The 17,966-nt window shown below is 39.5% G+C and overlaps 1 protein-coding gene across 1 annotated transcript in view; it reads right to left on the bottom strand.

The window, feature by feature from the left end:
• Positions 1 to 13,414: 13,414 nt before the first annotated feature.
• LOC103675384 (tripartite motif-containing protein 51-like) overlaps positions 13,415 to 17,966 on the bottom strand; it is a 14,176-nt gene continuing 9,624 nt past the window's right edge. Inside the window, exons 3-4 of the mRNA XM_040631325.1 lie at positions 15,559 to 15,692; positions 13,415 to 13,620 (exon numbers count right to left, since the gene is read on the bottom strand). Coding sequence (XP_040487259.1) covers positions 13,415 to 13,620; positions 15,559 to 15,692 — 340 coding nt within the window. The remainder of the gene's footprint in view (positions 13,621 to 15,558; positions 15,693 to 17,966) is intronic.

Below are 17,966 nucleotides of genomic sequence, written 5' to 3'. Positions count from 1 at the left end.
AATGAGTCAGCGGCCTGGGGACACGAGAGATACAGCAAAATAGTTGGATAAATAAATAAAGGAATGCATAAAAAATATTAAAAGCAAAGACTCCAGAACCAAAAAGTTATGATGATGCAGACACAGTAGGATAGGAAGTGCTGGGAAATATTATTGAGTAGAGAAATGAATTATGTTAATGTTCAGATTCACAGGTCAGAAATTCCTTTTAACTGAAAAGAAAAATATACATAGTGCATAATTTGACTCATTGGTGTTGCTGTAAGTATTCTCAGTAATGAGCACAGTAGTCCTGTCAAATTTTACCAGAGTGATAGTGGTTACAGATGATAAGATCTTGGTGCTTGGATACTGAAATATTTTTAAGGAAATTACATAAATAGTAAAAAAAAAAAATACACACGTGACACGTGTCTTTCTCTGCTTGACTTATTTCACTTAGCATAATCTCCTCCAGTCCCATTCATGTTGCTGCAAATGATGGGTAATTGTTCTTTCTGATGGCTGAGTAATATTCCATTGTGTATATGGACCACATCTTCTTTATCCATTCGTCTGTTGAAAGGCATCTCGGCTCCTTCCACAGTTTATGCTGCTATGAACATTGGGGTGCATATGGCCCTTCTCTTCACTACATCTGGAATAGCAGGGAGATCGGTAGGAGAAGGAAGGGAGGAATGAAGGGGGGAGTAAACAGAAGGGGGAATGAACCACAAGAGACTATGGACTCTGGGAAACAAACTGAGGGTTTCAGAGGGGATGGGGTGGGGGATTGGGATAAGCTGGTGATGGGTATTAAGGAGGGCACATATTGCGTGGAGCACTGGATGTTATATGCAAAAAATGAATCATGGAACACTACATCAAAAACTAATGATGTACTGTATGGTGACTAACATAACATAACGAAAATTTTTTTAAAATACACACACACACACACACACACACACACATTTTGGAGGATGTGTAAACCTCAGTTCTCAACCACACAAAATATCGAATAGCCAACATTCAAATTTCACTTCAAAAAATGCTCCAGACTTAGATCTCAGAAGTTCACAAAGTAATCAGACATTAAAGTCATTCTCTCTAGGGATATGAGGTACAAAATGACAACTAGTGCTAGCACTGCAATATGATATACAGAAAGATAGTTAAGAGAATAAATCCCAAGAGTTCTCATCACAAGGAAAATGTTTTTTTTTCTTTTCCTTTGTGTAAAGAAAAATCAATCTGTCTCTCACCCTCTCTTTCTCCTTCCATCCCTTCCTCTTCTGCTCTCTTTCTCTTCTAAAAGAATCTTGAGTAGTGAATATTCTCACAATTAAATTCACTTCTGTGAAAATGTAGTAGCAAAGAAACTACACCTAGATTTTTCAGAGTGTTGCCTAGGGATTCTTATTTATTTATGATATGTTAGTCACCATACAATACATCATTAGTTTTTGATGTAGTGCTCCATGATTCATTGTTTGCATATAACACCCAGTGTTCCATGCAATACATGCTCTCCTTAAAATAATGCTAAGTGAAATAAGTCAAGCAGAGAAAGACAACTATCATATGATTCCTCTATTGTATAGAACAAGAAAAAAGAGAAGATGCCATAGGGGAAGGGAGGGAAAACTGAATGGGAAGAAATCAGAGAGGGAGACAAACCACCAGAGACTCTTGACTCCTAGAAACAAACTGAGGGTTGTGGAAGGGAGAGGGTAGGGGGAGGAGGTAACTAGGTGATGGGCATTAAGGAGGGCATGTGATCTGATGAGGACTGGTGTTAAACGCAACTAATGAATCATTGGACACTACATCAAAAACTAATGACGTACTGTATGTTGGCTAATTGAATTTAAATTAAAAAATATTATTATTAAAAAATATATATGTATAAATATCAAAAAATACTTGCCCCCTTTAACACCCATCACTGGGCTAACCCATCCCCTGCCCCCCTTCCCTTTAAAACCCTCAGTTTGCCTAGGGAGTCTTTGGGGGTTCTTTTGTTTTTTGTTTTGTTTTGTTTTTGAAGTGACTGGTCCTGGAAAGGACAAGGATACTATTTATTTATTTATTTATTTATTTATTTATTTATTATAATAATATTTTATTATATTATGTTAGCCACCATACAGTACAGCATTAGTTTTTGATATAGTGTTCCATGATTCATTGTTTGCATATAACACCCAGTGTTCTATGCAATAGGTGCCCTCCTTAATACCCATCACTGGGCTAGCCTATCCCCCACCGCCCTCCCCTCTAAAACCCTCAGTTTTCCTAGGGATTCTTTGAAGCAATCTGATGATCTCCTCATCTCTTGGAAGGTTCCAAGAACTGCTGCATACTTAACAGTTTTGTGTTGACTCCTGGCACTGGCCAAAATGGAATAAATCCTCTACAGTCTATCCCCACAGATGACAGCTAGAAACTCTGAACGGACCACCGAAAGTAAAGACTCTCTATATGAGGACTCTGAGAAGTTGAAAATAGATTGTGAAATGAGGAGACAGATTAACACTTGCGTATTTACCCATATTGGGACTGATTTTTGTGGGATTCTTGTTCTTCTTCTCTTTCCTGGCATTGACTGGATGGAAGGAAGAACATTTCTCTGAACTGCACAGCAGGTATATACGGCAAAAGCCCCAACACAAACACCCACTTTCTAGCCAAAGGACCAGGAAAAGAGGCCTCTGTAAACATAAAGTGTGGGAGAAAATCCTTTTCGTTTTCCTTTTCTTCAACCAGAGGTGCCCTGAGGTCAGCCCCAGTCACAAAGCTGCAAAAGGGTGCCAACAGGGAAAGGGCAGACATGGCAGCAGGGGACATGGGCACCTTTGCCCCAAGAAAGAGTCCTTTCTTTTTGGCCAGCGGAACTAGGGAAAGGGGCCCCTGTTGTCCCCATGTGGGGGTGAAATCTCCTTTACTGTTCAATGTTGTTACTTTGACATGAAAACATGCATGGGGGCGGGTCAGGAGAGGGGATGACGAGCTGTGCCAGTGTGGGTGCTGCCATGGGAAGGAAAAGACAGGTGGGGACAGTGCAGCAATGGGAAGTCTACCCAGGCCACCATGGGGGCAATAATCATCGATGGGACTGCCATGATGATCAGGATTCAAGGCTGGATTAGTGCCCAATTACATCACCTCATTCATCCAGTTCAGTGTTCTGGGCAGTAGCGTTCAGCCTTGGCAGTAGGGTTAACTCTGGGTGAGTCTCTGGCTTTCAAGGCTTTCTTTTAAACTGTATAGGAAGGAACCAGAAACTTCTAATGGGGGCTGGATTTCCCTACAACCGGGGCAGTGCCCTCCTGTGTACTCTACCCGGTATTCCCTGTAGTGTGAGGATTGTCCACTCAGCATGGTGGGAACTATCGCTAGCCCTGTGTGCCCTGCAGGTATTACTCCATCTTCTCCTTGGGGAGGTTCTTTCCCTGACCTGCAAGCATTCACTGATCTGCACCCACCTGTAGACTCCAGCTGTGGGCCCTCTGTAGCTCTCTAGAGTATTGCCTCTGTGCAGCTCTCCCTTCAGCAGTACCCAGTCCTGGGAACTCCAGCCACCTTGACTTTCCCAACCTTCCAACCCTGTCTCCTCAGCTCAGGGAGACCAGTGGGCTGTCTGGGAAACTCCTCTTTGTGCTATGTCTGGAAATCTCCAGGGGGTGAAATGGGACCATCTTTGGAGTCCCCTACTTTGTTCTCTCTCTCTCTCTCTCTCTCTCTCTCTCTCTCTCTCAGTTTCCTCTGCTACTTATCATCAAATGTCTGAAAACCGTTGTTTTATACCACATTTATGGGCTTTTCTTATTTGAGATGGAAGAACAAATCCCATCCCTGCTACTCCATCTTTGCTTAAAACCCAAGTCAGAGGGGGAATTTATTAAACTAAAGATTCACTTTCTTCAATAGATACAGAACTATTAATTTTGTTTACTTTTATTTCCAGTGAGCTTCAGTAGTGTCCATCTTTCAATGAATTTACCATTTCATCTCAGCCGTCAGACTTGTTAACATTGGCCTTTGATGGATATTTACTTTACAGAATAATCTATGTAAGCCGGGTTTGGGTGGTGTTGGGTTGGAGGCTTCCACCTGAGTTTCTAGAGACAAGACTCTGCCTTTGTTGCACAACAAGGAGTGGCCCCTCGGGTGGTATGGGATGAGTGCCCCTCCATCACATCCCCATGGCAAGAAGTTAGGGGCTGAGGACCTCTGGCAGTGGATGCACTCTCCTCTTTGTGTGTCCACTATTTTAGAAGTATCAACCAGGACTGCCAGGCATTGTCTAATGCCTTTGGATAGAACCTTCCTGATTCTTCAGAGCCCTACCCATCCTTGGTATGATCCTAATCCCCCCTCTGCAGGAAGAACCTTGAATGCCCTTCCCCAATATCACCAGCCTCTCTCCACCATGCCCCAAATACCAGAAGCCAGATGCCCTAGGCATTGTCACTTTGAAAATAAATACAGCCAAAGCCTTCAAAACTCTCAGTGTCAGCCACCTTACCTCTCTGCTATGACTGCTAAGCATTCCTTTCTTCACTGCGATGGGCAGAGGGACCCATTTCCATGGCCCCCAATCCAGCACTGTGCTGGGCTACTCTGGATGTCTAGGGTTTCAGGGAGGTGAAATTTCTGGTCCCAAGGGAGTCAGGCTGTACTAAGAGAAACTGAGACTAGAATGGGAGGAAGTGTTTTTAAAAAGGCAATCAAGTAAATACCTAGTAGTGCAATTGCTGGATCGTAGAGTAGTTCTGTTGTTAACATTTTGAGGAATCTCTGTACTGTTCTCCAGAGTGGCTGTACCAGTTTGCATTCCCACCAACAGTGTAAGTGTGTTCCCCTTTCTCTGCATCCTCGCCACCACCTGTTGTTTCTTGTGTTGTTAATTTTAACCATCCAGACAGGTGCGAGATGGTATTTCATCATGGTTTTGATTTGTATTTCCCTGAGAATGAGTGATGTTGAGCATCTTTTCACGTGTCCATTAGCCATCTAGATATCTTTTTGGAAAAGTGTCTATTCACATCTTCTTCCCATTTCTTAACTGGGTTATTTGGTTTTTGGATGTTGAGTTTGGTAGGTTCTTTGTTGATTTTTGATACTAACCCTTTATCAGATACGTCATTTGCAAATATCTTCTCCCATTCCATAGGTTTCCTTTTAGTTTTGTTGGTGGTTTCCTTCACTGTTCAGAAGCTTTTTATCTTGATGAAGTCCCAACAGTTCATTTTTGCTTCTGTTTCCCTTGCCTCTGGAGATGTGTCTAGTAAGAAGTTGCTCTGGCCAAGGTCAAAGAGGTTGCTACCTGTGTTCTCCTCTAGGATTTTTATGGTTTGCTGTCTCACATTAGGGTCTTTCATCCATTTTGAATTTATTATTTTTTGTGTGTATAGTGTAAGAAAGTGGTCCAGTTTCATTCTTCTGCATGTTGCTGTCCAGTTTTCCCAACACCATTTGTTGAAAAAACTGTCTTTTTTCCCATTGGATATTCTTTCCTGCTTTGTCAAAGATTAGTTGACCATAAAGTTGTGGGTCCATTTCTGGGTTCTCTATTCTGTTCCATTGATCTATGTGTCTGTTTTTGTGCCAGTACCATACTGTCTTGAGGACTACAGCTTTGTAATACAGCTTGAAATCCAGAATCATGATTCCTCCAGTTTTGTTTTTCTTTTTCAGAATTGCTTTGGCTATTGGGGGCCTTTTGTGGTTCTGTACAAATTTTAGGATTGTTTGTTCTAGCTCTGTGAAAAATACTGGTGGTATTTTGATGGGGATTGCATTAAATGTGTAGATTGCTTTGGGTAGTATAAACATTTTTTAAAGATTTTCATTATTTGAGAGAGAGATTGTGTGTGTGAGCTAGAGAGAAAAGGAGCAGGGGGAGAGAGGAAGAAGCAGACTCCCTGCTGAGCAGGGAGCCCAACATGGAGCTCCATCCTGGGACTCTGGGATCATGACCTGAGCCGAAGGCAGATGCTCAACCGACTGAGCCACCCAGGGACCCCGGGTAGTATAAACATTTTGACAATGTTTACTCTTCCAATCCATGAACATGGAATGCTTTTCCATTTCTTCATGTCCTCTTCAATTTCTTTCATAAATGTCTATAGTTTTCAGAGTATAGATCTTTTACTTCTTTAGATTCATTCCTAGGTATCATCATTTTTGGTGCAATTGCAAATGGGATCAATTCCTTGATTTCTTTTTCTGCTGCTTCATTATTGGTGTACAGAAATGCAACCAATTTCTGCACATTGATTTTATATCTGTGACTTCGCTGAATTCATGTTTGAGTTCTAGCAGTTTCTTTGGTGGAGTCTTTGGGTTTCCTACATAGAGTATCATGTTGTCTGCAAATAGTGAAAGTTTGACTTTTTCCTTGCCACGTTGGGCGCATTTATTTCTTTTTGTTATCTGATTGTTGAGGCTAAGACCTCCAGTACCATGTTAAATGTAATGGTGAGAGTGGACATCCTTGTCTTATTCCTGACCATAATGGAGAGGCTCTCTGTTTTTCCCCATTGAGTATGTTAGCTGTGGGTTTCATATATGACCTTTATGATGTCATATCCCTACTTTGTTGAGGGTTTCTATCATGAAAGGATGCTGTATTTTGTCAGATGCTTTTTCTGCATCTATTGACAGGATCATATGGTTCTTATACTTTCTTTTATTAATATGGAATATCACATTGATTTGTGAATATTGAATCACCCCTGTATCCAAGGAATAAACCCCACTTGATCATATTGAGTAATTATTTTAATGTACTGTTGAATTCAATTTGCTAGTACTTTATGAAAATTTTTGCATCCATGTTCATCATGAATATTAGCCTGTAATTCTCCTTTTTAATTTATTTAAGATTTTTTTTATTTATTTATTTATTTATTTATTTATTTATTTATTTATTTGAGACAGAGAGAGAGAGGGTGAGAGAAAGAGAGCATGAGCTGGGGGAGGAGCAGAGGGAGAGGGAGAAGCCAACTCCTCGCTGATGAAGGAAGCCCGACTTGGAGCTCAATCGCAGGACCTTGGGATCATGACCTGCAGATGCTTAACTGGCTGAGCCACCCAGGCGCCCCTGTAATTCTCCTTTCTAATGGGGTCATTGTCTGGTTTTGGAATCAAGGTAATGCTGGCCTCATAGGAGTTTGGACGTTTTCTTTCCATTTCTATTTTTTGGAACAATTTGAGAAGAATATGTATTAACTCTTCTTTAAATGTCTGGTAGTATTCCCCTGGAAAGCCATCTGGCTCTGGACTTTTGTTTGTTGGGAGATTTTTTATTACTGATTCGATTTCTTTGCTGGTTATGGATCTGTTCAAATTTTCTATGTCTTCCTGATTCAGTTTTTGTAGTTGGTATATTTCTAGGAATTTGTCCATTTCTTCCAGATCACCCAGTTTGTTGGCATATAATTTTCCCTAATATTCTCTTATGATTATTTGTAATTCTGTGGTATTGATTGTGAACTCTCCTCTTTCATTCTCTATTTATTTGGGTCCTTTCTCTTTTCTTTTTGATAAGTCTGGATAAGGGCTTATCAATCTTATTGATTCTTTCAAAGGGCCAGCTCTTAGTTTCATTGATCTGTTCTGTTGTTTTGATGGCTTTCTATATCATTTACTTCTGCTCTAATCTTTATTATTTCCCTTCTCCTGCTGGCTTTAGGCTTTATTTGCTGTTCCTTTCTTAGTTCCTTTAAGTGTGAAGTTAGATTGCATATTTGAGACTTTTCTTGCTTCTTGAGGTAGCCCTGTATTGCAATATACTTCCCTCTTAGGACTGCCTTTGCTACATCCCAAAGGTTTTGGACTGCCATGTTTTCATTTTCATTTACTTCCATGTACTTTTTTAAATTCTTCTTTAACTTCCTGGTTAACCCATTCATTCTTTGATAGGATGTTCTTTAACCTCCATGAGTTTGTGGTCTTTATCAATTTTTTTCTTGTGGTTGACTTTCTTGTGGTTTTTTTTTTTCTTGTGGTTTCATAGCATTTGGACTAAAATTATGCATGGTGTGATCTTGAGCTTTTCATACTTGTTGAAGGCTGATTTGTGAGCCAGTATGTCATCTATCCTGGAAAATATTCCATGTACACTTGAAAAGAATGTGTATTCTGCTGCTTTAGGGTGAAATGTTCTGAACATATCTGTTTAGTACATCTGGTCCACTGTGTCATTCAAAGCCATTGTTTCCTTGTTGATTTTCTGCTTAGATGATCTGCTGTAAGTGGGGTGTTAATGTCCCCTACTATTATTGTATTATTGTCAATGAGTTTGTTTATATTTGTTATTAATTAATAACATATTCATATATTTGTGTGCTCCCAAGTTGGGGGCATACATACTTACAATTGTTAGATCTTGATGGATAGACCCCTTAATTATGCCACAGTGCCCCTGCATTTCTTGTTACAGTCTTTGTTTTAAAATCTGGTTTGTCTGATATAAGTATCCTACTCTGGATTTCTTTTGATATCTACTAGCATGATAGATGGTTCTCCATCCCCTCACTTTCAATCTACAGGTATCTTCAGGTCTAAAATGAGTCTCTTATGGCAACATATAGATGGGTCTTGTTTTTTTATTCATTCCGATACCCTACATCTTTTGATTGGAGTATTTAGTCCATTTATATTCAGAGTGATTATTGAAAGATATGAATTTAGTGCCACTGTGTTATCAGTGAAGTTGGTGTTTCTGGTGATGTTCTCTGTTCCTTTCTAGTCTTTGCTGCTTTTGATCTTTTTTTTGGACTCAGAGAGTCCCCTTTAATATTTCTTGCAGGGCTGGTTTAATGGTCATGAGCACCTTTATTATTTTGTTTTTCTGTGAGTCTCTTTCTCTCTTTTTCTATTCTGAATGACAGCCTTGCTGGATAAAGTATCCTTTGCTGCATATTTTTCCCATTCAGCACATTGAATATATCCTGCCATTCTCTTCTGGCCTGCCAGATTTCTGTGGGCATATCTGTGGCAAATCTGATCTGTCTTTTCATGTAGGATAAGGACCTTTTTTTTCCCCCTTGCCACTTTCAGGATTCTTTCCTTGTCTGTGTATCTTGTGAATTTGACTATGATATGTCTTGGCAATGGCTGGCTTTTGTTGAATTTAATAGGAGTTCTCTGTGCTTTTTGGATTCCAATGTCTCTGTCCTTCCCCAGATTGGGGAAGTTTTCTCCCATAATTTGTTCAAATAAACCTTCTACCCCCTTTTCTCTCTCTTCATCTTCTGGGACTCCTATGATATGAATGTTATTATGTTTTAAGAAGTTGCTGAGTTCCCTAAGTCTACCTCTGTGATCCAATACCTTTCTTTCCCTCTTCTTTTCAGCTTCATTGTTTTCCATAATTTTATTTTCTATGTCACTGATTTACTCCTTTGCTTCATCTATCCTCATTGTTATGGCATCCAATTGGGTTTGCATCTCAGTTATAGCATTTTTAATTTCAGCCTGACTAGATTTTAGTTTCTTTATTTCTGCAGTAAGGGATTCTCTAGTGTCTTCTATGCTTTTCAAAGCCCAGATAGGATTCTTATAATTGTTGTTTTAAAATCTAATTCAGATATCTTACTTATATCTCTATTGAATAAGTCCTTGACCATTATTTCTACTTCTTCTTTTTTTGTGGGGCAAATTCCCATCTTGTTATATTGTCCAGAAAAAAAAAAACAAACCTAGATCCTAGGTGTGTTTTGGTCTGCTTGTTAAAAGAAGCTAGATCCAAAAAATAAAAGTTAATACATATATAAAAATAGTATTTTATATTGTATTATACAATATATATATAAAAAAATAAAAATTAAAAGATAAAAAGTAAGCTTGGTCCTATTTCCCCTAGAGCTGAAGCTTTGGAGCACTCTATGATCAGTACACTTGGCACATGTTGAGCAGTTTGTACTGGTCTCCTGGGGGAAAGGCCTTTTGTGCTGATTCTCAGGCCAACTTCCCCCGGTGCAAATGCACCTCCAGGATGCAGGGGGGGCAGAGGTTGGTGTAGCAGCTCTGGTCTCCGCCTGGTGGCGGTGTTCAGCTCACTGAGGTTGGTCAGTCCCGGTGGGCCGGCTGTAAAAATGGCTTGGTCCACTCTGCTCTCTTGTCTCTGGAGCCAGGAGATGGTGCCTGCCACTCTACAGAAAGCCCTCACAGTTGAGCAATCACCCCTCCTGTGTCCCCAGCTTCTGTCAGATCCCCGCCTTCACACTGTCTGTGTCTATGCTGTCTGCTTGCCAGGCAGTACAGCACTCCTGTGTTTTTGTTTTTGTTTTTTATTGTTATTATATTATGTTAGTCACCATACAGTACATCCCTAGTTTTTGATGTAACGTTCCATGATTCATTACTTGCGTATAACACGCAGTGCACCATGCAATACGTGCCCTCCTTACTACCCATCACCAGCCTATCCCATTCCCCCACCCCCCTCCCCTCTGAAGCCCTCAGTTTGTTTCCCAGAGTCCATAGTCTCTCATGGTTCATTCCCCCTTCTGTTTACTCCCTCCTTTCTTCTTCCCCTTCTTCTCCTACTGATCTTCCTACTTCTTATGTTCCATAAATGAGCACTTCTGTGTTTTATCTCAGGTATGGCTGTGTTTCAAAACTCTAAACTTCAGAGACCCTGGTGGCACAACCCCATGATGATCCTCTGGGGGAGGGTCTGCAGCACCGTGGCCAGTGATGGCTTGTCTCAGAAAACAGTCACGAGATGGCACAATGGTTCAGAGTTTATAGTAAATCATAGCACAAAGCCAGCGCTAATGTTTACTACCCTGTCTTTGTTCCTATGCTGGTCTGTGAGGCTGCTCAATGGTACCCACTGGGTCTTTTGCCCACTGAGAGGCTGTATGACCTCTACCAAATACACTCCAAGCAGGGGAACTGCTTCTCTCCCCATGCAACCCAGAGGATCCTCATACCACACTGCCTGCTCCCGGGACTCTGCCCTCCTTCCTTGCTGGAGCACCACTCAGCTTGCCACGCATGACCCTGGCAATGGCACTGACCTCGGAAACTTCAAACTCTGTGCCTCACTATTTATTTTAAAAAATTGTGATATTTAAACCCTCTCCTTTTCCCCAGTAAATGGTTTTGGGGAAAAGTATTACCTAGGCAATCCCCTGCACATGTTTTCACTCTTTTCGCCCTCTCTCTCTCTCCCCCTCCTCTCTCCGAGGTCAGGCCTCTCTCCCCCTGCAATGCCGGTGGCTCTTTTCTCCCCCAAATCAACTCTCCCCGGTTCCTATCTTCCACAGGGTGGTCATGGTTTCTGCTTGTAGAAATGCAGCTTTGCTCTCTCAGTCCTGTGATCAATTTATTGGGTGTTTAGAATGATTTGATAATTACCTAGCTGTATTCAAGGGAGGAGGCAAGCTTAGGGTCACCCTATTCCTCTACCATCTTAACTCCTATCCCAAACACTTCTATCTTAATGACAGAAGGTGCTAGTTGACAGACGCTTTCTACCACTGTAGTTTCACAAAGTATATGGCACTTCCCAAGTGCTTCCACACATTTATTTGCAAACACTTCTATCTTAATGAAAGAAGAAACTGGTTGAAAGATGCTTTCAACACAGTGTAATTTTACAGAGTTAAGTATATGGCAAATTAAATTCATTTCTTAACTCTTTCCTTATTATCCTTATCTGGAGAATATAAATTATTTGTCTTTCTATTCTGCTTATAATTATTGTGAGGACTGAAAGACTAATTAATTTAAACTCCCACCATTCACTGCCTACACATGGCATGCTTTCTACAAATGCTAGTTGTTTTTTATGACATATTCTCACTAGTATTTTCATGAATTATTGTTAAATATTAAGAATTAATGTCAATTCTTTTTAAGGGTATGTCATAAAGTAATTCATGCTCAAAAACACATTGTATGATACTGATCTTCTACAGTGGAAGGAAATGAAACACAAATTACTTAAACTTCACTTCAACTTTGCTGTTTTTATTTATATTTCTGCAGTGAAAGTTTGCTACTCTCCCTTATTGTTGTATTTGTTCATCTCAATTTTTATTCTAATATACAATTAAACTAAATAAAATATAAGGATGATTAAGTGTATGATGTCATTAAAACATTAGTACCACAGAATTATATGTTCATATTGCTTCTGTTAAGCAATCCATCATGCAACTCGTCTGCCATTAAACTCCTAGGTGTTGGCTCAGACATTCTCAGACTTTTGTAGGTATCCTCTCACTAAAGGAGACATTACCAGACTTCTACAAATCCCTGAGCCACATTTGAAACTCTGTTTGTATTTATTGTATGCCAGACCTTCCAGTAAGTGAAATAAATACAAGAATATTTAGCATTATGTATATGATTCTTGATAAAAAAAGAAATGTAGTATAAGTATACTTGCTGTTATAATATTTTAATGTACCATCTCTTTGAAACTTTTAAGATTGATTAACTTTAGAACCATTTTAAATGTAATTTGTCTCTTGAGTATTCATTATTTTCTATAGCAAAAACTTTCACTGTCCAGTCTGGTACATGAAAATTTAAGCTATCTCTGACCACAGGTACCTTCATTAAAATTACTGAAAATTCCCAGATGTAGAATTATTATCTATATTGATGTCATTCTGTTTAGATAAGTATCTCTTTTGTGTCTCTGTTATAATTTCCTGAGCCTATAAATTTTGAAAGGAGTCTAATGCACATCTTTTTAAAATAATACTCCATTTAATTTTGGTTGCATTTGGTATGCTTTTTAACAGTGGTAGAGCATGTCCTTATTTGTTATCTTGTAACATCTATGAACTTACGCAAACACTTATTGAATGTCGATTATATCTTAACCTCTATGCCACCTACTTGAAATATATCTGTACATAAGGCTGGCATATCCTTCTTCTCCTATAATAGGTAAACTAGAGGAGAAGGACAATATTAGCTTGTGGACTTTACAAAGACTATAAGGTCTTCTGAGTCCACATAATCAGGAGACCTCAATTAGCCCAGAGGCTTTAAAAACTGTTCCACAAAGAAGAGATTTTAAAACCGAGCCGTGGTAAAGAAACATGCCTAAGCAGATGCAGAGCAGAGAGAAGAGAATTCCAAGTCTGTCAGTGAGAAGAAACCTGTGCTCCTGCTTAAGTCCGGTTAGCTGAGAAACCCACTCAGATATTCTTTGCCTCCAGTTACCTTAAAAAGCAAGTGAAAACACAAGACATAGAATAAAGATCATTGTTTTCTAAGAGAGGTTGTTTTTATTTAAAGAAAATGGAAACAAATGTAGACACAACTACCAACCTTTTAAAAGTAATCACTGTGTTTGATAAAGGAGGAAGGGAAAGAAAATCAAGCAGGCATTTCCCCGAGATACCTTGGATAAGGCCTTCCTGACACTTGGGGTCAGATTCTAACATATCCCTCATTATGAGGGTGTAGAGCAGAGAAAAGGTTGGAGAGGGCAAGAGAAGGAACAGGAGAGGAAACTGCAAATGAGGGCGCTATTGGCCACATGCACAAAGGTCACTACACCACACTCATAATCCAGGAACACCTCCACATGGCCCAGAGGCCTTTCCACATACTGAGGCAACAGCGGGGAGGAGGTAAAGAGACTGCATTGATTGTCTTCTTTGATACAAAAAAGGAGAAAAATTCCTTCCAAGTCAAGCACCATATCATTCCTCATTGCCCAAGAATCATCACAAAATCCAAGGACTCAGTTCCAACAGTTCCCCACATCCACCTCCCAGTAAAGTTGACCACAAGCAAATGTCTGGGCTCGCCAGGTGAGAAAATATTTAGATCTTGTTGTATTAGAGACAACATCAGGATGATCAGGACTGAACAGGAAATGTCTCAGATCTTCACACAGGGAGATATGACAGGTGGTTATTTCATTTTCAAAAGGGGGGGGCACTGCAGGAGGAAGGAAACAATCATGTTAACATACAGTGTTGAGTCCTGATAGACACTATATAATAGTGTCTGGGTTTCTAGCTTATCCCTGGAAATGAGGGCCAGGGCAATGAGATAGCTCTAGAAATCCACTGTAGGCCAAGGTCTACTGGACTGTCTTCCTAATGGGCAAATCTTTAACCATACAAAAATAGAAGAAATTTATGAATTTTCTTTTTTTTTTTTAAAGATTTTATTTATTTATTTGACAGAGATAGAGACAGCCAGCAAGAGAGGGAACACAAGCAGGGGGAGTGGGAGAGGAAGAAGCAGGCTCATAGCGGAAGAGCCTGATGTGGGGCTCGATCCCATAATGCCGGGATCACGCCCTGAGCCGAAGGCAGATGCTTAACCGCTGTGCCACCCAGGCGCCCCATGAATTTTCTTAATATATATGAAGAAGAGGGATATCGCTAAACTCTGTTTTTTTTTTCCTCTGAAACATTTGAAATTGGAGGTCATTAGCAATTCACAGTAAGAGAAGTAGCCAGCTCATCTTCTCAGAAAATAATAATACCTCCTAATAATAATAACTCCTAAAGAGTGATCATTTTGCCTCATATTTAAGTATTTTTTACCAAAATATGCCAAGGTAAAATAAACTGAAAGAAAAATTCACATTTTTTTTAGAAGTAGAAAGTTTGGAGCACCTGGATGGCTCAGTTGGTTAAGTGACCTACTCTTGATTTCAGCTCAGGTCACATGCTACGTGTGGGAGCCCCAAACCCTAGATTATCCTCCCCCATGCCTCTTCTCTCCCTCCTCCCACTTTATGCTTCGTGGAAATACCTATTTCTGCCACAGAACCCTCTCATGGTTTCAGGCCATATCCTTAATGTGTTCTTACATTTCTAAGAATTAAAATCAGGAATGGCATTTGTCTTCATGCAAGTCATGCACAGAATCCTGGCAACTGAACAGGCCTCCACAGACCCCTGTCCAACCCCACCTGACACAAAAACAACAAACCCTTTTCTATCTTTGGAGACGTAGAAAAATAGATGTTATGAAATACGTTTTATTATCATAACAAATTATGCTCCTATTTCAACATCAACAGTCTGAAACTATTAAACAATTCTCAAACCTTTAGTATAGAGGCAAACTTATCTTTTTAATGTGTCTTAAAATGCTATAAAGAGTAACACAGAGAAAGTTTTAGTATACACCACAAGATTCACAGTAGAAACTTCATTACTTATCCCTAAGGGTGGGTAAACCCCAATTCCAGCAGATTGTATCATGTATATGAAAACAGAAAGGGAAAATTAATTGTATAGATTCCCAAATTTTTCATTTCTACTGGGTCTCCATACAAATCCATACATCTTCAACAAGTTTCCTGGTCGTGGTTGGTCAGTAATTGAATATATATTAGAATTTGAGAAGGAGGTATTCTCTGGAAGTTTTTTTGCTTGCTTTTTCACAGACTTTTACAGATTTTAGCCTGGTCATCAGCATCACTGTGACAGGTGACACCCTTACCACAGTATCAGAAAGCATCATTGCACAGTCCTGAGGGAGGGCAAAGAGAATATGGACACGATCCAGGCAGCACCGTGACTCTCCATTTCTCAGTCTTTACCCAGAGCAGCTCCATGCCTGGTTTACGGCACATTTTCTTGAGGTCCTCATAAATTCGTCTAAGGAGTTTTCCCGTGAGGGCCATGCTGTCCTCACTTTCTCTGAGTTGTTGAAAAATCTCTTTGCTCTCCTTTTCTATTCGCTCTAAATAACGTCTCTCTCTTCCTCGTAAAGCAAGTGATACACCTTCTGATAGCCCGGATCATCTCCCTCCACAGGTCACATAACCCTGAAGGGAGAGGATTAGTTAGATCCATACAGCCAGGCTGGTTTTATCCATGTCTTATCATCTATTTGTCTTCCAACATTTAGCAACTTGGTATATTCCTTGAAAACAAATTTAGGGACGTGTTTCTACCCCCACCCTTTTTTCTACTCATCTGGTAATTTTATTACACTAGAAGCCAAAACCTTGGCTCTAACTCCTTCCCCCAAATATTTACATTTGCATAAATAAAAGGTACTTGTGTTTCAATAATTGTCTTGCATGATATGCTAAGAACCTTCATTACTAAATCCATTTAGTCTCTTTTATGCCCAGATACTTTAGCTACAGACTGACTCTGCTTTGAGAAAATAATAACAAATAATAATTCCTAAAATTTTTCCTTCCACATCCACAAACTGCATGCAGACAAGAACCTTGTGTGTATGAGTACAGCTTAACTCTTCCTGCCCAAGGTTATATTCCCCCTTTCTTAGCTGACATTCAGAGACATTAGCTGTCCTCAGAGACATTGATCAGCAGACAGCCACCTTCTAGTATTAATTCCCCCTTCTGATCTCTTTTCACTTTATCTTACCCTACTTTCCCCCCAACTGGTAAACATCGTTTATTCACTCACATGGTTTTGAAATTATAACAAAACATACTCGATTGACCCAATGTCTTGATTTTTGTGCTGTCTTTTTTACCTCCAACAAAATATATTTCTGGATCACAGGTAAACATTCACTAGACTCATTTATGGAACTCTCAGTCTTTCATGAAATCAGTGAATTCTCCTTTTCATTCTCCTTTTAACCAAGAACCTTCTTTGCTGAATCCACATGGTTTTTTACATGCATGTCACTAAGTTCTTTATGTCATCCTCCCTTCCTTCTATAAAACCTGCATACCCTGGGCTTCAAACAAATCACTGTCTCTTGGTTTCTCTCTAACAATTTACTTTTTCCAGCTCCTCTTTCCCAGCTGGACTTACCAATATAGGCATTCCTCAAGTTATCTTTCTATGTGAAAACTTTATTCTTTTCTTTCTAAAAACTCCTGTGTGAGATCCCTCGGCTCCAATGCCTAGAATACCCTAACAATTGGAAATGACCCTCTTGAGGCACATCTTTCACATGGGCTCCAACCTCATACATCCAACTGCCTACTGCATATTTTATTAGGATATTTCACAGGAACTGGAAGGGTCACATTTCTCAAACTAACATTATCTTAGACCAAACCATCCATGTCACCTCCATTTCTAACCTAGGTGATGTTCCAATGTGAATCAAAACCTGTCTCACCCCTTTAACATTCTACACTCAAACAAATCATATTTTCTGACATTTCTCTACCCTAAGGACTATCCCTTGAATCCTTCCACTTCCCATGATGTGTGGTCAGTTATTCCTGATCAGTTATTCCTCATCTCAATTCTCTCCTACTTGCTTCCTTGACTTTCATTTTGAAGTCTTCCAATCAGTATTCTCCCTCAACTGCAATCTGAATGAATTTGCCAAAAAAAGAATTGTGATAATATCTCTTCCTTGCTTAAACTACTTCAGAAGCTTTTAATTTTATTCAATATGGTTCAACTTCTTATCATATCTTAGATAAACCTTCAGTAAAATTGCAGCTACTTATCTGTGTGCTGTGGGCCCCACTTGGATCATTCTCCTCATTACACCAGTCTTACTACATTTCAGTACTTATTTATTTATTTATTTATCTATTTATTTATTTATTTATTTTTACATTAATTAGATTTTCATTTTTTCTTAATGTGGAATATTTAAGTAGTTTCCAACTAATATTTGTTTATGCTGTGAGAATAATGATCTCTGCTTGAAGAGTCAAAACAAATTGACCTCAGATGAGATTGGTCAGTAAGAAAAAACGTTTTATATAGATAAGAATTTCTCACTCTTTTTTTTTTTGTAATGCAAATATTTTTATTTTGAATTTTTTAAAATATTTTTATTATATTATGTTAGTCACCATACAGTACATCTCTGGTTTTTTATGTAAAGTTCGATGATTCATTAGTTGCATATAACACCCAGTGCACCATGCAATACGTGCCCTCCCCACCACCCGTCACCAGCCTATCCCATTCCCCCACCTCCCTCCCCTCTGAAGCCCTCAGTTTGTTTCTCAGGGTCCATAGTCTCTCATGCTTCATTCCCCATTCTGATTACCCCCCCTTTCTTTATCCCTTTCTTCC

The sequence above is a fragment of the Ursus maritimus genome, unplaced genomic scaffold, assembly GCF_017311325.1.
Source record: "Ursus maritimus isolate PB19 unplaced genomic scaffold, ASM1731132v1 scaffold_16, whole genome shotgun sequence".
NCBI lineage: Eukaryota > Metazoa > Chordata > Mammalia > Carnivora > Ursidae > Ursus > Ursus maritimus.
Note: the sequence above shows the minus strand (reverse complement) of the source record. Positions and strands in the feature narration are given on the sequence as shown.